This window comes from Anomalospiza imberbis, chromosome Z, assembly GCF_031753505.1.
Source record: "Anomalospiza imberbis isolate Cuckoo-Finch-1a 21T00152 chromosome Z, ASM3175350v1, whole genome shotgun sequence".
In the NCBI taxonomy this organism is placed as follows: domain Eukaryota; kingdom Metazoa; phylum Chordata; class Aves; order Passeriformes; family Viduidae; genus Anomalospiza; species Anomalospiza imberbis.
The window spans coordinates 11,376,853-11,402,402 of NC_089721.1; the positions used below are offsets into that span (position 1 = coordinate 11,376,853).

At 37.7% G+C, this 25,550-nt stretch overlaps 1 protein-coding gene across 2 annotated transcripts in view; it reads right to left on the reverse strand.

The window, feature by feature from the left end:
- Nucleotides 1–25,335, reverse strand: part of NUP155 (nucleoporin 155) — a 30,547-nt gene extending 5,212 nt beyond the window's left edge. The window contains exons 1-29 of one of the 2 annotated variants that reach the window (XM_068176284.1): nucleotides 25,166–25,335; nucleotides 23,994–24,131; nucleotides 23,580–23,676; nucleotides 22,413–22,483; nucleotides 21,479–21,571; nucleotides 20,580–20,746; nucleotides 20,044–20,149; nucleotides 18,056–18,129; nucleotides 17,660–17,751; nucleotides 17,441–17,538; nucleotides 17,206–17,358; nucleotides 16,818–16,918; nucleotides 15,211–15,381; nucleotides 14,028–14,138; nucleotides 12,671–12,765; nucleotides 10,852–10,940; nucleotides 9,535–9,594; nucleotides 8,507–8,566; nucleotides 8,266–8,416; nucleotides 7,385–7,451; nucleotides 6,481–6,599; nucleotides 6,173–6,276; nucleotides 4,876–5,009; nucleotides 2,947–3,138; nucleotides 2,214–2,352; nucleotides 1,405–1,540; nucleotides 831–984; nucleotides 471–575; nucleotides 216–370 (exon numbers count right to left, since the gene is read on the reverse strand). In XM_068176284.1, the coding sequence (XP_068032385.1) occupies nucleotides 216–370; nucleotides 471–575; nucleotides 831–984; nucleotides 1,405–1,540; nucleotides 2,214–2,352; nucleotides 2,947–3,138; nucleotides 4,876–5,009; nucleotides 6,173–6,276; nucleotides 6,481–6,599; nucleotides 7,385–7,451; nucleotides 8,266–8,416; nucleotides 8,507–8,566; nucleotides 9,535–9,594; nucleotides 10,852–10,940; nucleotides 12,671–12,765; nucleotides 14,028–14,138; nucleotides 15,211–15,381; nucleotides 16,818–16,918; nucleotides 17,206–17,358; nucleotides 17,441–17,538; nucleotides 17,660–17,751; nucleotides 18,056–18,129; nucleotides 20,044–20,149; nucleotides 20,580–20,746; nucleotides 21,479–21,571; nucleotides 22,413–22,483; nucleotides 23,580–23,676; nucleotides 23,994–24,131; nucleotides 25,166–25,301 (3,368 nt within the window). In that variant the 5' untranslated portion in view covers nucleotides 25,302–25,335. The remainder of the gene's footprint in view (nucleotides 1–215; nucleotides 371–470; nucleotides 576–830; nucleotides 985–1,404; nucleotides 1,541–2,213; nucleotides 2,353–2,946; nucleotides 3,139–4,875; nucleotides 5,010–6,172; nucleotides 6,277–6,480; nucleotides 6,600–7,384; nucleotides 7,452–8,265; nucleotides 8,417–8,506; nucleotides 8,567–9,534; nucleotides 9,595–10,851; nucleotides 10,941–12,670; nucleotides 12,766–14,027; nucleotides 14,139–15,210; nucleotides 15,382–16,817; nucleotides 16,919–17,205; nucleotides 17,359–17,440; nucleotides 17,539–17,659; nucleotides 17,752–18,055; nucleotides 18,130–20,043; nucleotides 20,150–20,579; nucleotides 20,747–21,478; nucleotides 21,572–22,412; nucleotides 22,484–23,579; nucleotides 23,677–23,993; nucleotides 24,132–25,165) is intronic. The other variant, XM_068176286.1, reaches the window with a different exon arrangement.
- Between the last annotated feature and the right edge of the window lie 215 nt (nucleotides 25,336–25,550).

Consider the following 25,550-nt stretch of genomic DNA (forward strand, 5'->3'; position numbering starts at 1 on the left):
ATAATACAAAAATAAACATTATCATTTATTTCCAATAATTGCCTAGATTTAAAGTTAACACATTCTACTTTGTTTTTTTTTTTAGAGAACCTTCTTTTTAAAAAATTCTTATACAAAAGGTTTTGATTTTGGTTTTTTCAGCTTTTCCCTAGCTACCTCAATATACATACACAACAGAATATACAAGGGAATATTAGATCACACATAATTCATACCTATGGAGGTCAGCCAACTTAGCCAAGACTCTGGCAGCATTACTAAAATTTCTGTTTTTTTCAAAGTATCTCCAGAGTAAATCCATATAGCGGACTTTGTTTTGGTCAATCTTGGTCATTCGCACCAGGTAGGGCTCCAAAAAGGGGGAAGTAACCTGCAGATGCCAGAAAGATAACAATGATACTCTTGCTCTTCCCCTTTTTTTAAAACATTACAATTACCTCTCCCAGTTCACTATGTATTGACAAGCTTACCTGTAGCAGCTTGTCCGACAAGTCAGCTTGTATCAACCAGTTGTAAAGTGCAATGCTGAAGAGCTCATCTGTTGAACGCTGGGCCAGCTTTAGCATTTGTTCAAACTAAGGGAAGAAAAGTCCAGAACTGCTATTAATGAAGTGGTTACATTACTTTAAGCCCTGAATTACCATGCAACAATACTTAGGTTTGCATTAGTTACATGTCATAATTTCTATGGATGCTCTAGATATTGAGGCCAATTCATGACAAATCTTCATTAAACTACTCCATAATTTTATTGAAATAATAAATTCTAGACCCCTTAAAATCATACTGTTCTCTGGAGTGCTGTCATGACTTTTTTGTGCATTTCTTACATGGTGTCCAGCTTCTTCATTGCTTAACATGTTGGGGTCAGATGACAGCACCGGAGGACCCGGCTTTTTGGGTACACTAGGAGACTGAGGAGCAGCTTTACTTTGATTCACTAATTCTTGAAGGGTGTCAGTGATACACTTGTAGCTATTCAATCTGTAAACAGAGGAAAAGAAAATAAAAGCCTCGTAATTTTCATTGCAACTGTCTATGAAAGTCTTCTCAAGTGTGTTATTGTATGACTTTGTAGGCAGTTACTAAAATTTAAAAAGGTCACAGATTATTGTCAGCTGGTTGTCACAATTTAGATAGTTCTTGTTCATCTTTTTACAAGTATTTTTGTAGTGTTCTGATCCCAATGTTTTCTGCATCTATCACCCCTTGTTTCAGGTTAAGTTGCTGCCATATTAATCATAATCAAAGGGAGCGTGCTGGGGAAAAATATTAATATTGTGTCCCTTATCATAAAATGCTTGGTTATTATTACCCTGCATTCCTTCCCTAAAAGAGCTACTTTCCCAGTCACTCGAAATAAAGCACCCCATATAATCATCATAAATTATCTTGAAAACTTGCCTTTTTTGAAAAGCTTGGAGTCCAACAACATCTTCTTCTGGTTCTCCATTTTTATAGAAATGAAGGCCAAGACCTTGGGGGTCTTTCTTTTCAGCAGCTGTAAGACAGAGCTCTACTACCCCCTCATAGAAACGCACTAGGAAAAATAAAAACAAATATCACTGTTCATTATTCTATTAAATTCACAACAAAACAGTAAGTGACATCAAACATTTATCCTTTTCGCAAGCAAGAAAATACTACACTATTCACTCTGGTCTGTATAATTTAAAGTCTACACCTGTTCCTACCCTGTGCCATTTATATGCAAGTTTGAAGTTAAGATGCTAAGTTATGTATAATGTCATGCACAATATATAACACTGTACAGAGGCCCATTTCTTAACTTTTACATAATTTAGATGTATATGTAACTGATAACTAGCTTCTACTGCACTAATTAGGATTCAGAACCATATTTCAAACAGTGTATTTAGTATAAAAAGTACCTGAAACCCTCTGCTTATATAGAACTAAAAAATTTCCCTAAAAATATTTTAACCACATATATGAAACGAATGGACACTGCATATGAACTACATGCATGGGACTATTTTAATACAGAAACTGATTTCTTGGTTGGTCTGTGAAATCTAGCAAGGCTTTAAAAAAGAAGAGGTCGGCACATTCTAATTTTAAGAGTTATTAACCAACTGTTTATGGTAAAAACCTGTAAAACTGAGTTGAAAGTTAGTAAACAAAAGAAACAGAAAAGACGACATGAAAGGATACCACAAAATTATTTAGCATGATCAGTAACTGGCTCTTACCCTGCCTGTACTGTGCACAAACATTAGCAAGGTCTACTTGATTGCTGATCTTCTGGTACTCTTTCAGTGACTCCCTCAGCATCTTCTCTTTTTCCATTTTGCTTTGAGCTTGTCGAGACCGCTGAAGAAGTTCATTTGCCTAAAATGGGAATTATTAACACGAGCACATCATGAACAGATCATGGATACTGTTAATGAGCTATTATTCTAAACTTCAAAGCTGAAACAGCAGAAAGACCATCCTCTCAAAAGGATTCTCTGGTCACTAAGTTTCCAGCAGAAAGGCCACAATAGCATTAGAAGAGCTGAAGACTTAACCAACTGGTTTCCTATTTTCTCCTCACCAGTTACTTGCTTCAAAGACCTAAGTTCTTAAACACAATTGCCTGCCACAAATTCCAGTAAATTGTGGAATGGACAAAAACCGAGATACTATGCTGAGGAAGACTGGAATGAGAAAACATTTTATCAACATAAAGAACACAGTTAAGATGAGAGATCAGATTAGCATTAAGGTACTATGAAAATAACTGCAAATGCTTCAAATAATTTTTTGTAATGTTCAGCATTCATCAATTAAAATATGAAAATATGTCCACAACTTGACTTAATTATTTCTTCTGCTTCTAAAACTACATGAGTATAATAATGACTTACAAACTGCCCAATGTACCTCATTTGTGCACATTCTCAAGTTGTGTTTTGGTGCTGTAAAATCTGGAAGTGCACTTACCTTTGAGCACACAGCATCATCAGTGCTATAAAGAAGAGGACAGATATCTTGCAAATGGGCAATGATTCCATCCACAGCTGCATTATCTCTGATGTAACAGTTTATAAGAGAGGCAATGAGTGCTCCAGTCAACTCTCTGTCTCTAATCACCAAGTCTTTAAAAGCGGTAACCTTTAGCTGTTCTTGAAGCTCCTGAAGATGAGACAGAATTTTATTAGTTTACCAAATCTTTTACTTGACCCTATTTAGAAATGTCTGAATGTTCCAGCAGCATAATTAACTGGTTCTAATAATTAAAAGCATACAAAACTCCAATGACTACAAGGTACAGCATAGAAATACATTACTTAAAATACACATTTTATAGCAAAATAAAAATAATAAAGCAAGGACTACCACTGAAGGCACTAGATCCCTGGATGCCTAAGGACAGTGAAAATTCCTCTTAACAGACCTCCTCTGCCATCTTCACTATGTGTCCCTCTGTTTCAGATCTCTGACAGTAAGAATGGAATTAGCAGTTCCTTTTACTTCACAGAGCACTGTCAGAATACACACCCTATGAGTCTGTCAAAGTTTTTAATATTCAGAACAATAAAAATTACAGATTCAATAAAAGCAGGAATTTGGAAAGTTCGAGGTCTGAAGTCGTTATGCTTTTTAAGATTAAAATACATTGAAGGTTTCTAATTTTTTAAAATTTATTATGAATATTTGTGCACGTAGCTGTCAGTATGGTCTAGGTAGTGTCTATAGATGATATTAACAGCATGTAATGCAACTACAAAAGCTGTAAAACTACTGAAGACAAAGAAAAACATTCAACTTGTTAAACAGTTAGCTCCTTGTCCAACACAAATAAAAGTTGCTCAAAACTCCCCAATGCAACACTGTGAAGAGCAACGGCTTCTGCACATCTGTAAGATTTTAAAATTTTTCTTTTTGTGAACAAAAAATACAACTTCTCAAACAATCCTACAAAGTTTTAGGACAAAATGCCTAGTATCCAAATTAATAGCTTTTTTCAGTAGTTGGCTGCGAATTTGACATTAGTAAAAGGGTGCTCAGCAGTAGCACCCATTGTTATACTAATTTCCTTCTTCACAAACCAGGAGCCTGAAAGAACTGGGATTATTTAGCCTGGAGACTTAGAAGGTGGCATGTGGGATCTTACTAATATTTTTGAGAAAGTGTAAAGAATGCAGAGTCAGGTTTTTCTCAGCAGTAACCAGTAACAAGACACTGCACAATGGTAAAAAATTGAAGTGAAGGAAATTACACTCGAATAGAAATCTTTCTTGCTCTAGAGGTGATTCAACACTGGAACAGGTTGCTCTGACACTGTTGAGTTTTCATCTTTGTAGATATCCTTACTGGACACAATCCTGAGCAATCTGCTCTAGCTGCCCCTGCTTTGAGAGTCAATTAGATGATTCCCCCCCACTGCAAAGGGGACAGATGATCTCCGGTGGTTCCTTCCAACCTCAGCTTTTCTGTGATACATTCTGGTACCCTACTTACACAGAAGAGCAAGGACTCTACTACCCTATTGTTCTCCATCTTTCACCAAGACTAAGTGAAAGAGTGAATTCTACTTGGCTGGAAAATGCTTTTCAGAACATTTTGCAGAATGTGCTTAAGGTAAAAAAAACAGTAATTTGTAAAATGAGACTCAGTATTAGCTATCAATAAAAGTAGAACAATTTACTGATAGTGACCCTTTAAATTGCATAAAATTGACTGATTATGTCAATACTACACATCAGTCTCTTAAACATTTGTGACTACACATAAAAGATTTTGTATGTGGTTTAAAATTCATATGTTTCTCAATTAATTTAAATAATAGTCCTTTGGGAATACTTAGGTAGCAAAAGAAATTCAGGTGACTAGTACCTACAATTGAAAATCATATTATCCAGGTCTTACCTTCTGAAGCTCACCTACAGCAACACTGAATTGGTGCTCACATAGCAACTTCCATAAAGCCAGTGCCTGGCAGGTTTTGTGAACAAGCTGCTGGATGCCTTGAAGTGAGGTCTTCTCAGTTAGCTGTGCCTCAGCTGAAAAACCAGAGACTGTCAGCAATTGTTCCACGTTTCCAATAAGCATGTAGGTTTTTGAGGTTTTTCAGTAACCACCTCCTTAACTTTTTATTTTTTTCTCTCTTCCATTGTTGATTAATGCTGTCTGGCTCTCTTGGGAGGTAAAATGCCATGATAACACATGCCCCAAAACAAATAACCCTCTGTTAACATTTATTTCAAACTTCGCAACAAAGGAATCCTAGTCTCTGAAAAGCAAGTAAATGCACTAGATTTACACATCTTAAATTTTTACTTTTTTTTTTCTTCAAAAATAGCTATTGTAATTGTATTTCTGATGAACATAAAAGAAATCAAATTAAACCCATACATATTCCCTTTTTGTTTGATCACCTGTATTTACTGTAATTACAATTACAGCTGTAGTCAATACTGTCTACACTACCTTTAAAGCAACAACTACACTTCCCACAGGAGGTTAACAATAATTACATTGTGTTATTCAGCAATCAAAAAGCATTGATGAAATCAGTGAAGAATGAAAAAATAAAAAAATATTAAAGGTCTATCAAATCCTGCATTGTGACTTAGAGAAAATTTTTACATTTTAGATTTTTTTTACATTTTTTAAACTTTTTTTTACATATTAAAAGCCCAGGATTACACCCACATGAACCACAAACATCCTCAATTCCATATATGCAGCAGCAGCACTTCCCAACTTCCCTGCAAGTGCTGAGCAAAAGCTGCACTGTAAGAGGACAAAAACTCAAATGGGCTGTGTAACAGACCTCATATTTCAAACAAAGTTTTGTAGACATTTCCATGACTGTACCATCGGAAACCTGCACTACAGTAGTTTTTTTATAGGACATCCTGCTCACTCGTCTCATTAAATAACTGCTTAATAACTGCTTAATAAATACTATCATGTAAATATAAATGGCTGTGCAGCTACTAAGTACAGCAGTGAGGAGATAAAACAATCTTCTCTGCAATGGAGAACATTAGAAAGGAAAAAAGGAGACAGGTAAATGTGCAAAAAAATGGCATGATATTTAACATAAAATTTGTGTGGAAGAAAGGCCTTTTCATTCACACAATTTCACAAGAAAAGTGAGAAAGGCAACATCCAAATGCACCATTCCTTGATACTTCCTGTTCCAAAAATAATTACATACCATGATATTTCCTTTGGAGTTCTTGCTGGACCTGCTGAGAACTTCCACCATCAGGCCGCATAAAACCCAGGAGCCTCTGCTGTAGATTGGCTGGTGTGCTGAAACTGCAAATAAAAAAAAAAAAAACAAAACAAAAATGCTAGTATGATTACAAATACCGAACCCCTTAAAAATGAATCTAGCAAACTCATTTTTTGCATCTGAATGTTGAAGACTATATGAACACTTCAACTCAGCAAAACACCTATGGATAGTTTTTCAAGCTGGACATTAAATACCACATCTAAATTTACCACAATTAATAATACCTTGGGTTTCCAAGTGCTCCTACTGTAGCAAACTGTGAATTTCTATCCAAAAATTCTTGTAAACCTTTTAGTTCTTGTAGCACACATTCCAACATACGGGATGGAACACTGCTTTCTATCTGCAAAAGAAAGCAAAGTTGTTTACAGCAAGTTGCGTTTTCACACTTCTTTTTCCAAAAATCTTCAATTTTAAGCTAAGGTCACTGAAAAGATAAGTAAGAGGGCACAACAAATAAATTGTGTATTAGTAACAGATCGCTAGAACACAACCTCATTATACCACATTCATTGAGACAGTACACATGTGAAGAGGCAGGAATCTTCTGAAGATACACAGTATTCAAGATACTACTTTCTTTGTTCCTCAGATAACTAAATCAGCTACGCTTTACTACTTCCAACTCTAAGCTAGAACAAAGATTGAGCACTGGATTCTATTAACAGCCACAGCCAGAAAAGATTTTATTTTCATCATAGACAAAAAATGAAACAGCAACATGTTAGTTAGGCAAATGAAATTTTTTTTGTATCCTTCCACCACTGCAGTGACTACCCCAAATCACTAAAGCATTTAATTTTTAGGGTTTATCTGGAGGGAGTATGCAGAAACCCTAAGTGGGTATCGAGGAAGTGACATCAGCAAACATGGAGAAAACTGGCCATTGGCAATTAAGAGGGAATAAATTAGTTTGAGATGAAATTAGTTTGGTTTCTTAGAAAGTACCATTTAAAAGAATAGCTTTAAAAGACAACTAATTATCAGCTAAGAGCTCAGCAGTTAAGAAAACAATGACGTGGCAAACAATGGGTTTTGTACCAAATGGTTTATAACTAAGAATGGAAGTTTAAAGGACTTAAATAGTAAAAGGAACTTTTTAAGAACACAGAATAATCTTTTACATACTGCAACAATTTCTCGATTGCCACTTTTGAAAACTCTCTCCACGACTATACTGCCATCCCAAATATTTCTGCAAAACAAAAAAAAGCCAAGTCATTTAACCAAGTATTTTTATAAGTGTTCTATGTACAATTTCTTGAAAAATAAATGGTAAAACTTTAAAGCTAAAAGTCTAACATAAGGAATAATTTTGGATGAAAACTAAATATTCAAAAAACTAGCCATTATACAATTATGAATAGTGCAGATATAAATAATTAGCAAAATTGCAGATCTAAAAACTTAAATTAAATTTGACACTTTCAAATACTATAGATGAATATGATTCCCTGGAAATACAGTGTAAACAAACAAGTCTCATACAAAAATTTCTTTCCCAGTCAGCATGGAGAGAGATCACCAACATATGCAGAATTCTGTTCTTGCTTGGGTTGTTTAGGGCTCAAAAATCCAAGGTAACAGAATCTTTAGTCCTGCTTCATTGCTCTGACTTGAGCATTCTGATTAAACATTCTTCATAGAAATTAAAGGTAGGGCTTTGATCTTTTAAGTCCTTCTGCATTTCTGTTTTGTCCTTCAGCACGAGTTTAAAACACACAACTCTCAGGTTTGAAACCTAAACCTGGAGATTTCACAATTCTGTTTATGTACTTGATTGCAGGCTCAGTATCTAAGCAACTTTCCTGCCCTAGGCATTCACTGAATGTACTATTATTAAGAGAGATGCAAAGACAACATAAAGGTATTTCATAAATACAACATTAAAATTTACTAATTTCAAATTTAAATGCTATAACTACAGAATGCACCACCTACAAGCATTAGTGCAAAGAAAAGCTATGAAAAAAATTGAGTAACAGAATCTCTTTTTACAAAGACCTCACCCTATAATCCGGGCAAAGTATATGCAGATGCCATTGTGTCTTCCAGAAAATACTATCTCGGGACCCATCATTCCACTAATGGATGTACCAGGGTGAGACATGGAATTTCCAGGAGGAAAAATGGGAGTTGACATAGCAGAAGGGTGTAAACCTAGCGTAAAAATAGCTAAGTATTACTCATTTGAACACCAATGAAAAAGCCTACTTAAAAAAAAATAAATAAAAATAGAGAAGGTGTTACCTTGCCCAGATGTCAAAATGCTAGGATTAGAATATGGACTATCAACAGCCAAAGGAGAACCTAAGAAGGGAAAAGAAATAAAGGTAAGGCTGTCAAACACAATCCAAAATTGCCCCCTCCCAAATCTATGCCATAAAGTATCTGTACAAAAGCAGCAAAGTTGTTAAATCAAAGACTTTAAATGTTTTATTTATAGCAATGCATCAAATTGCGCTCACTTCTTATCAACCAACACTCCACAAGTCAAATAAATGGACAGATTTCCTTAAAGAGCAGTTGAAGCAGCATTTTCTTCCCAGCATTCATGTGTTAATTTATTGAACACCATCTGTTGTCTGCACTGGATATAATATTGCCCACATATTTTTTGCTGTTTGTCACCTTTTGAATGCTGAACACTGGTAATATTACTTTTCATTTTTATATGGGGCAGATGTACAAACACTACAGCAACACTGGTGACTCAAAATACTAAGTCTGAGACTGTCCACAGCCTCAAGTTCAGCTGTGAATACTCCATCTCTTCCTGCAAATTAAGTCTGAATAGCTAACTTAAGACCTCCAAATATCAGGAGCATGTGTGGTCATCTATAAAAATGTCCACATACCATTAGCAAATAAGGGGATGTATCACAGAAAAGGCAAGAAAAACTGGCACTCTGAAAATTTGGCTTTTATCAAAGGATACAGTTTTGCCTAATTTGCTACAGTTCTCTCAACCTGGCAACACACAACAGCACAGAGGATAACACAGTGCCAATACATTCTCAAAGCACATTGCCACATGTGCTAAAGCAAAGCACAAACTTGCAGAAAAGCAGCATGCAAATGCATGACTACACTTTCGACAGCGGCAAAAAGATGGAAATAAGTGAAAGGCACCTGGCCTTTTAATGTTAACATTATTGTTATGTAGTTTCACGTGCAAAATTATGAGGTGGTTGTATGAATTTCTGTCAGCAGTGTCTGACCCACCACATGGGACATTCACAATATCAGAATCTTAATTTCACATGACATTTCTCTACCCTTTGAGCAAACCGAGAAAGTAGTAGAAGAATGGTGCCATCTTCCACCTGGACCTGTTACTGAAGCAAAATGGAAACATCTGCTTTGATACTAGGTTTGAAAGAGGCATTTATGAAAGAACGACAAAAATATGCAAACATTTAGACCTGGGAAAAATACATTTACTCCTAAAATGAGTCTCCTTGTTGACTACAGAGCTTCCTGCCATTTTCCCCACAACCCAATTTCACTCTTAGTCTGCTCCTGGCACCTGTTCTTCCCACTGTTGCTGTTCTCTCCAACTCAGATTTAATTTTACATTCTTATGCTTTGCCTCAGCTCTTGCCCAAAACTGTTACTGTTCCACACCAAAAGGGTTGGAAAGTGATGCCACTAATTCATAAAAGCAGCCACTCCTCTTAAGAGTTTTTATAGTAGTTAAGCATTCTGAAAAACAGGCTCGACTGTTTTTCCTAAATTTCATCCTACCTCAACACATTTTTCTCCATTACTTAGGAATTTGGATACATATCAAAAAATGGTAATGAAATGGAGTTTCTTTGAATTTCAGGCAAACAAGTTTATTTCCCATGTCTGTAGTGTAAAACTGAATGCCACATGTCAGATGAAAGAAGAGGATCTTATGCATTAATGAGTTCTAGATAAAAAACAGTAATTAATTTAATTCAGTATTTCAATCAGAATTTTAAACTCATCATCATGAATTTCTTTTTTAAAAATCTTCCAATCTGAAACTGAGTAATGCATATATTTCTACAGCAACTGTAGAAATTTATGTGAATTTGAAAGTACAAAAAGGCCTTCACTCCAAGAAGCATCAAGTGCTGAGGAGAAAAATAAGCAGTAACAAAATGCTGAAGACAGCTGTTAAACAGAAATCACTCCAAATGACTAGCTCGTTTCTTGATCAAATTTCTTCTTCCTTCTCATAAGCAATATCTGTAGAGGCATGACAATGTGACAATGACAATGTAGGAAGATACTGTTATATCTACACAGCAACCAACTTCTCAAATACATTATTAAGTTGTTCTCTGGCTGCTGAAATGACTCTGGAAGTAACAAATGTATACCCTGTTCACAGTGTCTTATCTGAGTATTATGCAATATGGACACATCATTTGAGACAACCACCCCCTCACTAAATCCAAAAACCACTCAAGAGAAATGGAAAAAGCTCTTGTCATTAACTAGCTAGTAAGTGAAAAACACAGTCTATTTCAGACAAAAAGAACACAAGCACTTTTGAGAAGACAAAACACAACATATTCAAGGAAAAAAAACCTGTCCAGGACTATGAAATGCTTGCTACATACCTGCAGAAACAGGAGAACCCAAAATAGGTCCAACGTTGCTGGGAGGAGGCAGAGCTGATGGAAATCTCATTTGTGCTTCTCCACCATACCTAAAGTTTGCAAAAGCAAAAATTCTCAACATGTGATTCACGGCCCATTCAATTTTCATGTCTTTGAGAATTAACAGCAATTTCGGAGTTCTTTTAAAATGGGGAATAAAAATCCCAGAGTAGTTTTTAAGAGAAATTTATCAATTCCAAAGTCAGACTTATGCTTTAGCATCTTTTCAAGGTTTGCTGCTACAGGGAAGTGCAAAGAAGGGCACAGTTGAGATGACCCATGGTTGTCTTTCTATCATCCACAAGTAATTTCTATTCATCTCTACCCCTATAGTATTACATGAGCAATTTGCTATGTCTTCCCTTGCTAACTCCAGAGTTATAATCCACATTTTGTCTTTTATTTTGTGATAAAATTGAATTTAATAAAGAGCAACTATTCACAACCTACTGGAAACAGCTTACTGACATTAACACCTGCACAAGTTTTGGCAAGAAACTAATAAGTTTTTGGGAACGCAACACTCTAGACTGCACATTTTATCATCACTCCCAACAGCTGTATCTTAGCAAAAAATGTTTTCTCTCCCTGTGAGGACAGCCAAGAGACCCACAATATACAGTCACAAGAACCTCATGAGGCTCAACAAGGCCAAGTGCAAGGTGCTGCACTTGGGTCAGGGCACTGTCCTACAGAGCACAGACTGGGGAAAAAACTCATTGAGGGCAGTCCTGTGGAGAAACACTTAGGGGTTCTCATGGATGAAAAGATGGAAATAAACCAACAACAACAAAAAAAAAAAAAGTGTTGCCCAAAAAGCCAACATTATTCCGGGCTGCGTCATTAGAGGAGTGGTAAGGTGATTCTCCCCTTCTATCCTGTCTTTTGAGACACCCGACATACACACCCTCACTGCATCCAGCTCTGGGGTCCTCAGTTCAAGAAAGACTTTGGACTCATTGGAGCAGGTCCACATGAGGCCATGAAGACCATGAAGGTGCTGGAGCAGCTCTGCTGTGAAGACAGATTGAGAGCTGGGGCTGTTCAGACAGCAGATGAGAAGAGTCTGGGGAGACCTTATAGCACCTTCCAGGACTTAAGGGTGTCTTATAAAAATCAAGGGAGAACAACTTTTTACAAGAGCAGATAGTGATAGGACAAGGAGGAATGATTTTAAACTAAAAGGTCAAAAAGATTTAGGTTAGGTGCTACAAAAAATTTCTTTACTGTGAGGTAGATGAGGCACTGGAAGAGGTTGGCCAAAGACAGTGAGGATATTCCATTCATTAAAGTATTCAAGGCCAGGACGGATGGCGTCTTAAGCAACATTATCTAGTCGGCAATATCCCTGCCCAAGGCAGAAAGGTTGAAACAAGTTAAGGCCTCTTTCAACCCAACAAGTTTGTGACTCTCTATCTACACTGATTTCTTTAAGGCAGCTAATGAAAATACACGTATTTATACCATACCAAGGATATGCAGCACTTGAGATACATGAGTTAGAATTTAATCCTCCAGAGTGGAAGCTCATACTTAATCACTTAAATTGGACTGGAAAAAACATACCAAACTGAACAGCAACAACCACAGCCAAAGCAACCAACCAACCAAAAAAAAGAGCCACAAAACCCAAAACCACCACCACCAAAACCATCAACACCTATAATCAAAAGTCACCAGGCCCTGAACTGGCAGCAGGTTAAAAAGCCTGTACACGTGCTTAGTGACCGTTGTGATCCTGAGCATAATATTCAGAATAACAGACAGAATTAAAACTTACCTGAAGAATGCTCGAGTAGCCCAGGCAGACACTTCTCTATCATATGCAGCATTAGAACAGGCCAAAATAAGGCAAGTGGCACAGGCCTGATCCTCCTAGAGCATATTACAATGTTAGTGTGCTGTCTTGGAGCAAGTTGGTAAGCATCACTATTGGACATGAAACGAGTACACAGAAGCTTGGTAAGTTCAAAAGAGAAAAAGCCCCCATTTTATTCAAACATCTGGTTATCTGTAGAATTCCAAAGGTGACTGTGGATTTGAGGATGGAATTACCACCTCTCCAACCACACTAGTCCAAAGATCAATCAATCATTTCTCTCCACCCACAGAGAAATATGTAAACTATCCTATTTATTCATGAAATTTTGTGGGAACTCTTGACTCTTAAATATGTAAACATTATCAGAAGGTTAAAGAAGTTTTATTAGAACTTTAAAACTTCCATAAGAACTATAAAAGAAAACACTTCTAAAAATCAGGGCATCAGGTAAGACATTTATAGACATTATATTCCTCAATAACTAAAACAGTAAGTACTTTCTGCATTATTTTATTTAGAAGCCAGGGAAATCAGCTCTTCCAAATTATAGACAAGAAGTGAACCCTAGCAAGTTATTCCACTGTATCAGGTAAGTTTTTGCTATACAGTTTTTGCAAACTCAGTGCTACTACTGGTAGGGAGCATCCTCCATGCCTGACATTTAAGTAGGACTAAGATTCATGCAATTTCTACAAACAGAAAACCATAAATTACCATAAATGTGTTTGAAGAAAAAACATTTGTAAAAATCAGTGTTTGCATGTTCTAATAAGCTGTTACAATGCCAATTATGTCCTTTCCAAGCACAAGAGAATAGATTACAGTGAACACTCACTACAGATACTACACAATACTAGTAATATTAAAATTGCATTCCACAATAACCAAGCTTCTGTTTTTTTTCTTGTTTATCTCAAGCTGCTAATAAAACAGAATACCCAGACCAACTACACACATTTCTACTGGCCTTCAAAATAAAAAAATCCCTTGTAGTGGTAGGAATTAAAACTTTTTTAGAAACTCTTCCTCTCCGGCTCTCAGATGAACTTCTTTCTAAACTAAGAAATTTAGAACTACACTTCTGCACTACACTTCTGCATACAAGATATAGGAATTTCAGGGAAAGTGAATGACATATTTGTTTTTATATACCATAAAATGAGAAATTATTTCTCTATACGATATAGCTTTACGTAGACAAAAGAAAAATTAACCAATTACTGTAATTGGTAAATGAAACATTAACCAGAAGGCTGCAGCAACAACAAAAAGGTGACAAGTCTTCCATTTTTCATAACACATCAAAAGCTCTTACCTGATGCAACTTGAAAAATCTCTCAATCTCTTCTCCATCTCCACCTGCATTGCTCACAAGCAGATGCCGCAGCTGATCAACAGGTCTGAGTTTATGAAACATAAAGCTTCCCTAAAAGTAAGGCAAAGCAAGTTAGACTAAAGTTATCTTTACTCTGTTTCATCACAACACACCCATCTCCATGATGTTTATCTTTGGCATTCTGAGTTATCCTCCACAGCACCACTGGATAAAAATGTACCGGGTGCCCAAAGCCCAGTTCCCAATTACTAGTGAATCAAGGAAAGGCAGGCAAGTGCTGCAATGGTTACAAACTCTCAACAAACTGAGTTATTTTTTTTTAATGCTATTCTTAGCCTAACACAAAGCATAGAATATAACCATACGAGCAAGCAAGTAATGGTTATATGCATTTAAGCATATGCAAGTATACACAGAAAATAAAGGCTTTGTGTGTCTTGCAATTCCTGAAAACCGACTGGAAGAAAAATCCTTGAAGAATTCAAGGCATGGTAAGACTTAATATTAATCACCTTCCCTGCATTCAAACTTGCTACTGGAAAAGGTCCAATTAAAGCCCTTAACAAAACAGCTGCTATTAAACAAATGCAGCTTGCAGGTTTAGAGTTTGCAAGACATTAATATTTAAACACTATTTTTAATAGCCTATTGGTTGAGATGTTGAGTGCCAAAAATATTGCTAAACATAATCAGAAAAGTAGGCAAGTTCACTTCTTTCTTTGTGTGGGCTTGTTTTCTAAAATGCTGTCAAAAAACCCCTTTTGGGACTTTTTCTATGACAAATAAGAAATTCTAAATTCAAATTTCAACTGCCAACAATATTTACTTGAACTATTTTTCTGGGCAGACAGTGACTGTTTAAATTTCATGTAATTAAGAGCATAACCGAGGCTAAAAGAACCGGGTTTGTATCTGCAAAGGTTTCTGGAGAGCAACAAAAACTACTAATACACTGTATAACATAAGTTGATCTAAAACCTTTGAATAAATTTAAAATAGGTATAGATAGTTCCAGCAATCTTCTTCCTGATTCCTTTTCATGTTCAAAATATAATCCTTAAAACATATATAAAATGAATCATGAACAGGTTTAGATGAGATGTCCAATTTCATACTTAATTCTTCTGGTAACCTATGTCAAGGAAAGTAATACTCTACTCACTTGGGCTGAAAGCAGAACAAACTTCTTAGGTGGCAGCATGTGTTGCTGAACAACAACAGGTGAATCAGTTATGGGAATAACGTCTTTATTTAGTGGTGTTACAATCTTCTGAACTTTAAATTCATCAATAGCAGAAAAAGCCCAGGAATGTCCATCAACACGGGTCGTCATCTGAGCAACAGATAAATATTATCCACATTTTGGTAGCAGAAATGGGTTTTGCACATCCATGGTAATGTTTTACTATTTACCATTTAAAATTACACAGAATAGAATCTTCTCCTCACACAACAGAACCCAACAAAAATAAGTTCTTGTGCTGTCTAACAGAAAGTTACCACCAAATTTACAGTTATAGATACACTGCTGCTTTTAAGAGAAAGGGAATAATATATTGCCTCTTTTGGGGGAACAGCATATTGTTTTACATTTAAATGTAAAACAACTTCCAAAGTAAGGCTGCTACAATATAAACAGCAACCATCTACTAATCACATTAGAACTAAGCACCGTAGGCATAATTAATTTAAAAGATGTCTTTAAAAAAATTTAAAAAGCTGCAACTGAATTACAAAGGTTTACAAGACTTTTACAGTTGGCAGCAGTACTTCAAATATAACTCAGGAAGAGCCATATACTAGTGAAGACATTCCAGAAAACTATGTATGCTAACCAGTAAGAATTGCTGCTCAAAAACAGGCAGCAGTTTATGTTTGGGAAATCTAGTGGTCTGTTGCTGTCAGATGCCTTGGGAAAAAAAGAGGTCGGCACTTGGGATATTAATGTCTAAGTTTTTCCAGGGTAGGGATCTGAAACAATTATTAAGTTCCTTTGTAAGTTATTAATTAAAACAGCAGATTAATCCAAACCTGACTTTGAAGGTTTTAAATTACATAGTCACTTCATTCACTCCAACTCTGCTATTTCTTCAGTAACACTATTTTTGACACGTCTCTCCTCTACCTCAGCAGAAGACTTTAAATGTCTTTCAGACATGAAATACGTTTTCCCTGAACTGACACATAAGGCAACTAACCCTCTCCAAACTTCTCTTACAAACCCACTTCCATAACAAAAATGAAAATGAAAGTCAGTAACTGTCCCCCCATGAAATAAGGAAGACATTAATCATGTGTGGATTTTAATGAAGACACGGCATGTAAGTTTAAATAAGGAATCACAAAGTTTCTAGCATCTACATTTTAAACAACTTTTATACTGATCAACACCATTATGGACAGAGAGTCACGTTCTTCTGCGCTTGTGCACAATATGCAGCATTGCTACAGACAACAGTATTCTCAAATATATTAATTAGAAGTCAAGTCTTAGAAGTTAAGGCAATTGCTTTTGACATACAGCTAGAATACTGTATGCTTGTGCATACAAAAGCTTGATGCTTTTAACATCAAGCTAGAAAAGCATGCTTGAACTAGGGATCCCTACTAAGAGAGGTTCATTCAGCTTTGTGAGAGTTTTCAAACTCCTCATGAAATTTTCTGTCGCCTACTTTTTTCTTTCAGACAGTATTATTCAGGCATCTGTTATTATGAAAGAAAACGTAATACCTAGATTTCATCAAAATCATAAAGAAGTTTGCTTTATACCTGTGTTTCCATCATTGGCTTTTGAAAAGGGAAAGAATCATGATTGACACACCACAGGATGTCATTATCTTCATTTTCTGAAGCTGCCATCAGCAGGACTCCTAGCAAGAACAGCAATAATAAGTCCATATTAGAAGCAGTCATCATGCATTAAATGCAAACTCATTAATTCATTCCTACATTAGCAAAACTCAACCTTTAAGTCATTACCATACAATCTGAACAGCATATAATAACTCCTGGATTTGTATCCCATATGGTACTACAAACGGTCACTTTTAACACCATTTGCCATCTTAAAGGTAAAACAAATGTTTATAGGAATCAAAGCAATTGTGACTGTCACACACAAAAAATAATCTCATTTGAGTCATGCTCCACTGCCTACCTTTGCTATAAAGAGCTCTGTGAACCTTTGCAGGCTTCTCTACATTCGAAGAAGCTGAAAATCCAGGTGGCAAACGGACATGGACCAAGGTTAACATGGAAGGACGAGCTGTTGGATGTTTAAATTGTGACGTACTAAAATATAGTCGGACACCTGAACAGAAGATAAGAAAGGTCATAACTGTGCAGATACCATTTATCAGTTTAAGTAGAGCGGAACTAGCATTTTTTTTTACCTGCATGTGTGATTGCTAGTAGTTGACAGTCTATGGATTCAGAATTTTCAATCACGGCTATTTGAATAATAGGCTTAAATACAGAACGATCAATTGTTCTGAAAAATAAAACAAAAAAACCCAATACACTTTTAATCCAAAGAAACAGGCAAATTCTTCAAAATTGCACTGTGAAACTATGGGTCTTAAATAAAGCCTCTTATATTGTCATGAACATACCTGGCAATGCTCCCTGCAGCAGAAACTATAGCATTTTGTGAAAGAGAAGTAACCCTAGTCATTCCTTGACCATCTTCCCCCAAATCATAAACCTGCAATTCAATAACACAGCTTAGTGATTTATGAATGAATTAATAAATTCAGCCTCACTAATCAAGAAGTAACTCAAGCTATATTTTTATTTTGTACTCATGTTTCCACAGAATTGAGGCTACTCTTTCCTAAAAAAATAAGCTTTTCAAATCTTCAGCACACACGTTGCTACAAAAAGAGAAACACAAGTAAGGCCTAACATAGCTGCAGAGAATTCTCACACATTGAGGTAAACTTACAGAGGTACCTGTACATTATTACACACATTAATAGCAGACCAAAGAGTCGTAAGAAGTCACATACTTGCAGGACTCCTTTTTCTGATCGGGTGTACAAGATATTTCGAGAGTTGTCAATGGCAATTTGAACTACAGGATCTGGAAAGGGAGGGAAAAAAGGGAAAACCAGCAAATCAACACTGGAGCTGGGAAAGCAAGTTTGGGACAGAACGTGTAAAATAATGAATTATAAGTTCACAGAAACTGCACTTTCAATACAGGACTGCTGCTGTAAGGGATTTAAAACATCAATCAACTAACATAACTGCTACTAAACAAATAACAAAAAAAAATCCCAGAGAAAAAAAACTTTAATTTCAAAATATTTTTGACTAAGCAGCGAAAGAAGGTAATATTATTCACTTATACATTTTCCATGTTCATGTGATACCACTAAGCACATATTAATTTTGTGCTACATATCACTCACTTTAGTTAGAAATGTCAAAGAAATGTTAATTTTTTTAGGCTTTGTTATCTACATCCTGAACACACAATCTGTCTCGATTTCACAGAATCACTAGGTTGGAAGAGATCTTAAAGATGGAGTCAAACCCCTTCCCTAACACCTCAACTAAACCGTGGCACCAAGTGCCACATCCAGACATTTTTAAACACATCCAGGGATGGTGACTCCACCACCTCCCTGGGCAGACCATTCCAGTACTTTATCACTCTTTCCATAAAAAACTTATTCCTAATATCCAACCTACATTTCCCTTGGTGCAGCTTGAGACTGTGTCCTCTGGTTCTGTCAGTGGCTGCCTGGAGAAAGAGACCAACCCCACCTGGCTCCAGATACCCTTCAGGAAGTTGTAGAGAGTGATAAGGTCACCTCTGAGTCTCCTTTTCTCCAGGCTAAACACCCCCAGCTCCCTCAGCTGTTCCTCTCAGGGCTTGTGTTCCAAGCCCCTCACCAGCCCTGTTGTCCTCCTCTGGACATGCTCAAGCGTCTCAACGTCCTTCCCAAACTGAGGGGCCAGAACTGGACACAGCACTCGAGGTGTGGCCTCACCAGTGCTGAGTACAGGGGAAGGGTGACCTCCCTGCTCCTGCTGGCCACACTGCTCCTGATACAGGCCAGGATGCCGTTGGCCCCCTTGGCCACCAGGGCACACTGACTGCTGGCCCATGTTCAGCCAGCTGCTGACCAGTGCCCCCAGGTCCCTTTCTGCCTGGGCACTGTCCAGCCACACCATCCCCAGCCTATAGCATAGCAGGGGATTATTGTGGCCAAAATGCAGTACCCAGCACTTGGACTTCTACCTTCCAAGAGACTGACACACATTCCCAGCTTAGTGTCATCTCCAAATTTACTGATGAAAGACTCAGTACCCTCATCCATGTTGTCAATAAAAATATTGAACAGGACTGGCCCCAGCACAGACCCCTAAGGGACACCACTGGTGCCTGGCCCCAGCTGGATGCAGCACCGTTCACCACCACTCTCTGAGCCCAGCCATGCAGCCAGTTCTGAACGCAGCACAGAGTGCTCCCGTCCAAGCCGTGGGCTGCCAGCTTTTCCAGGAGTGTGCTGTGGGAAACAGCGTCAAAGGCCTTGCTGGAGTCCAGGTACACAACATCCACAGCCTTTCCTGCATCCACCAGGGGGGTCACCTGGTCATAAAAGGAGAGCAGGCTGGTGAAACAGGACCTGCCCCTCCTAAACCCATGCTGGCTGGGTCTGATACCCTGGCCATCCTATAGATGCTGCATGATGACACTCAGTATAAATTGCTCCATTATCTTGCCAGGTACTGAGGTAAGGCTAACTGGCCTATAGCTACCAGGATTCTCCTTCTCACCCTTTTTATGAATGGGAGTCACATTGGCCAGTCTCCAGTCATCTGGAACCTCTGTACAATTATTTTCTAATAATCAACCACTGCAAGTATCATTGACAATAACTAAGTGTTCTGAGTAAGCAAAATATTCAGACTGACTTCTCGGTAGTATTATTTAAAAGGTTACATTAAATTATTGGCTAATAAGAACTTTAGTAACAGTACTTACCATCCTCTGAGAATGTGAACTGTAGCAATGAAGGAATAAGAGAAGACAGCGCACTCTTTGAATGATTGATTTTTCTACAGCGCTGGCTAAACCAACCTGCTTCAGCCTACAATTTAAAACAAATACAACATTGAAAGAAAAAGCAAAACAAAAACTGAACTAGGAGCAATATTAAAAATGTCATTCAAAAGATGAGTGCAAAAACATGTAAAGATTTAACTGTAAACTACTGATTTAATTGAAAAAGTATGTGTTATTAAATGGAAAGAAAACAGTGATCATTAAAATGAAAATTTTGCATAAAAAACATGTGCAGATACCGCAATTTGAATTTTTAAAGTCAACCAAAACTGCACTGATATTCTCCACATAAATACTACTTCTTCAAAGAAAATGCATCTACCCTAAGCTGTTGTGCAACCAAGACATGCAACACAATTACAGAAGGAAAGAGACATGTTTTAGAACTATTATTACTGAGATCTCACAACAGTGAAAGAATGAAAAAAAAGCTTGTGTGTAAAACCCACAATCACCTGGTATGCTACTTCATATAAGCAGCCATCTTTTCCTGCCAGAAAGATCCTTCCGTTATCAGTGGATGTGATTGCCAGGATGTAGGTGTTGTCAGTAGGGAGCCAATACAGAGGATCTGGTAGCAGCTGCATTCCTCCAGACATGCTGTCATTGAGTGATCCAGCACCTCCAGTAAACAAAAAAACATAAATCCTCTTTAGTTTTTAAGCTGTTATAATAGATACTACAGGTTTGTGATAAAAAACATTTCAGAAACCAGAAAAAATTACAGAAAATTTCATAGTTGTGAACATATTCTTGAACAGCCTTTGTCCAATGTCAACTGCAGAGTAACAAATCCATTCTATGTACGTTTCCAAGGAAGGAAATGCAACGTTTTTCATTTCTATAGACTGTTCTCTCCAAAACACAGGTTTCTACTTGTTTTATCTTTCTCATCGACATATTATTTTAAAAAGAAGTAGTATAGTTCTCTCACTTTCACCAAACAGCTTTTTCTCTTAGTATATACGGCATAAAAACATGCTATCAGGTTCTCAATTTTTGTGGTTGGAATACAAATGCCAACAAAGTTAATGAACTCTATTCACAGTTTCAAGATTCATGCAGCTATCTTCTCTCCCTCTCCAACATGCTGTTTAATTAACAGGAGCACCTGTTTCAAAAGCGTTTTTACATTAAATACATGAGTAATAAAACTTAATGCTTCTCATGGAATCTACCATCCAGCAAGTGCACACATGATAAAAATTATCTTCCCTGCTTGTAACATGACTTAAAAACTAACAAGGCACTTGGCACACGGGTTTTATTTTTTTAAATGACTACTAATAAAACTGCCATGTGTAAATACAGATAGGAATTAACACACTGGGAATATGGGAGAAGAGAGAATTACCTGACTGTATATTAGAACAATGAAGTCCTAAAATCACAATATCCACAGGAGTAGCCAGAACAAGTAAGTGTTGTACATGAGGCTGGAAGATACCTAATTAAAAAAATAAAATTTTACTTTGCACCCTGCTTCTCTGATCACAATGATGTAAACAAATAAATCCATTGGAAAGCCACATCAACTGATTAGACTGAATAGTCATATGTTAAGACTAACAATCTGTGGAATTCTAGAATTAGAAAGGAGTATCAGCCAGCAGCTCCACTTCCACTTCATGAAGAACAGGATCTTTAAAACAACATTTCTCTTACCAGTATGCTTCTTTTAAACTCAACTCATTTATTAATTCAACTTTGACTTTAATGTTATCTTAGCAGTAGATACTGAAATAACTGGGAGGGCTAGAAACCAGAATCTCATGGAAATTATCACTTGAATATATAAATTTATAAACAGTACAAATGCTAAAGCATGATGTGGCAAAAATGCAAGCTTACAGTGAAAATAACTGTTAAACTACACATTATTTTTGGCTCATAATTAATTTTTAATGTTTCTAAAATCAAAATAATCCCATATAGTCTGTGTGTACATATATATATATATACATATATATATATACACAAACCACAGACTTACACATAACATAGAATCACTGAGACTGGAAAAGACCTCCAGGACCACTGAATCCAACCTGAAACTGAATACCACCATGTCAACTAAACCATAGCACCAAGTGCTATGCATCCATGCATCACACATGTGCATATTAATATCTAGGCGTATATAAAACCCAAAAACGTATTTTGGCTTTTATACTACCTACATTGCATTTTTTGTATAAAACACAAATGCATATATAAATAAAGACTGAAAAAAACAGACAGAAAGTCCAGTACTGTCCAATTCTAATCTCTGTCATAATATTCCTTACCTTCCTTTGGCTTTACAAGGCCTACTGCAAGAATAGTTTCACTGAGGCCATCAAAATAAGCCAGATCGCCTCTGTCAATACACAAACAAAAAACTGCATGACAGTTGTCATATAACATATCATAAAAACAAAGTAAGTAAAATCAATGTATATTTTAAAATTATTAATGCTTTTGCAACACTCTGAAGCTATATACACCTTTCATTTTCAGTGAAAGCAGGTCATGAGTTGCTTGAAGCTCCTATAGTTGATTTTCAAACCAAATCCAACTGCAGTATTTTATATTTTTGGATTTTGTTAATTCTTGCAGTCTACTCTGACTTACACAATGCAGCATCTGCAATACTGATTAACATCAAGAGAAGGAAATCACATGGGATTATTTTCCCCCCATGAAAATTATCTGATGCAAAAAATTCCCAACTTCTTCCCCACTATCTACCACTAACTCTGTGCAGCGCTGTTTTCTTTGGGGAATGTATTTCATACACTCTGACATAATGTAAATGTATAGATAGTAGCTATTCTAAACTTTGGTTTTTTAAGGGAATGCAACAATATGTATAAAGCAATTCTTACTACACAAATGCTTACTATGTAGGCAAATAAAGTAGTAAACATGCAAACTATAAACTGATCAATGCCATTTCAAAATGTACTGAACTTATTTTCAGTTTTACGCATCCATAAAATAAGCAAGGATGGAGAGCTTCAATCACAATACTTCAAAATACTAATGCCCTATTAGTAATATAATAAATACTACTGTGGGAATACTGTGGGAATGATTGGTCACTGCACATGCATCTCAGTACTTACTAAATCTACTTATAAAAGTTAGGCAATTACAGGGATTTTTATCTACTTTTTCAGTACAAGCAAAGTGTTTGCATAAGAGCAGTAACTTTAGGATATTAAATGTCTGACTCAAAGCAAATTCATTTCTCTTTCTCTCACCTGTAGATGAATTGACAGCAGTATTACTAACTCTTACAGATCATTATACACTTACTATTCAAAAGTTTTAGTAAAACCTAAAAGGAATTAAGATCAGTTAAACTGAACGGCATACCTCCATGCTTCCAGTAAACAATCTCCCACTGCTCCAGTTGCTAACTTCTGGTACAATACCAATACAACAACATCAGGAATGCAAGCTTTACGTACCCATCCTCATAGTTCCACATAAAGATGTCACTGTCGATGGTCAGCCAAGCTCTGCTTATCTCTGGAAATACTCCCATCATACAATTGCACTGCATATCTAAAGCACTGCTGATGTAAGGATTAAATGCATTTTGGGCAGTAACGGCAAAATCCTCTTCAGAGCATTTAAAAACATTAAAATTCAGTATTACACAAATGGCATACTTCAAAATTCTTCATTTAGAAACCAATTCTACCAACAACTCTACGCAAATGCCCCTTGTTACCACTTAGAGTGCTATTAAGAGAACCTGAACAACATTGAAGCTTTTTGCTGGGAGTCTGACAAAAAGACTGGGGAAGAAAAATAAGAAGGAAAGCTGTTTCTAATATTACTTCTTACACAATCTAGGACATTTGTTTACATAAGGATACGTCCAAACTGCTCCACTAGCTCTGGTGGAAGTGGGACTCGGCGGACTGAGCTGATTTCTGGAAGATTGGGTATTGACAGCAAACCTGGTCCTTGTAAAGGATAATCCATATCTGACATACCAGATACAGTAGGGCTACCTTCAATTAAGAAAAAACAAAAAAAAAAACAACAACAACAAAAAAAAAAATCAAATGCCTTGATGCTGCAGAGACTTTATACATCTAAGTATCACTACTCACAAAATAGATATGGACAGAGTTTTCTGTAGGAGCAAAACCACAAACAATAAATCTTAAGTCTTAAATGTGATAAGAGCAAACAGATTTGCAAACAAGCTCTTATAATAACTCACCAGGACTCCAGACTACTCTTTACCCCTTTTTTTCTGCGATACCCTACAGTGCTTTTTTCATTGTATAGCCAGACATTCACATGAACAAGCCAGAAGCCTACTCCTTCACCTAGAAAGGCTGCCTGTACGCCCAGTACCAACTTAAAACACCCACTGTTTGCTGTGCAGAGTAGCTACACTGTGGCCATGCCATCACTGCACAACAGAACGCAGATACTCTTTGTTTGCATCCGGCCACTTCTGGATATATACTACTAGAATGCCTCTAGGAGCCCACTTTGCCAGCCAGTCAGCACTAATGGAGAAGGAAATGCTGCCTCCACGTGTTAATGAGAACAAAACGAAATTTGCCTGAGAGGAAGTACACCTTATACCATAAGCGTGACACAAAGCTGCAGACAAAAAAAAAAAAAAAAAAAAAAAAAAAAAAGTGGAGCTTAAGAGACTTTCCAGGCTGCTTGTAACTTAGGCATGGTGGGGGGCACATGGCTACCACAAGAGCATTCTGCACGGAACTTCCCAACAGGAAGAATGGAAAATTAAAGCCGTTTCCGTCACCTTTCAGAGGGACAGGAGGCACCTGAAGCCCATCCCTCCCGCCCTCCTACGGTGCTCATATCCACAACTCTCACCCGCGCACCGAAGCAGACACAGCACGGCCCCACCCAACCCCGCGCCGGAGACGGCTCCTCACACGCGCCCCAGTCCCCGAGCAGGGCCCACACACCGCACGCGTGTCGGGCCGCGCCGCGCCGGCCGAGGCCGCCTCGCGGCGGAGCCCGGGGCCACAGGGACCCCGAGCGGGCGCTCCTCACTCACCTGGCGCCGGCACTGCCAGCAGCTCCGACAAGTCCGGGTAGCAGCGGTCATCCTGGATCTGCCGGTCGATGATGCGGCCGGCGATCTCCAGCGCCTCCTGCGCAGCAGGAGCGGCCGGGCTCGTGGCGGCGGGCATCGCGACGGAGGCGACGGCGGCGACAAAAGGACAGCGGCGACAGATGGACAGCGGCGACAGATGGACAGCGGCGACACGGCGATGGCGGGGCCGTGCTCTCGCGCCGCTCCACCGCCCGCCCAATCCCGGCAGGCCTCGCGCGCCAGGCCGCTTCCGGCGGCGGGAAACGGGGCAGCGGAAGGGGAGGGGAAAGGGCCGGGGAGGGGAAAGGGCCGGCGCGGGGAAAGGGCCGGCGCGGGGAAAGGGCCG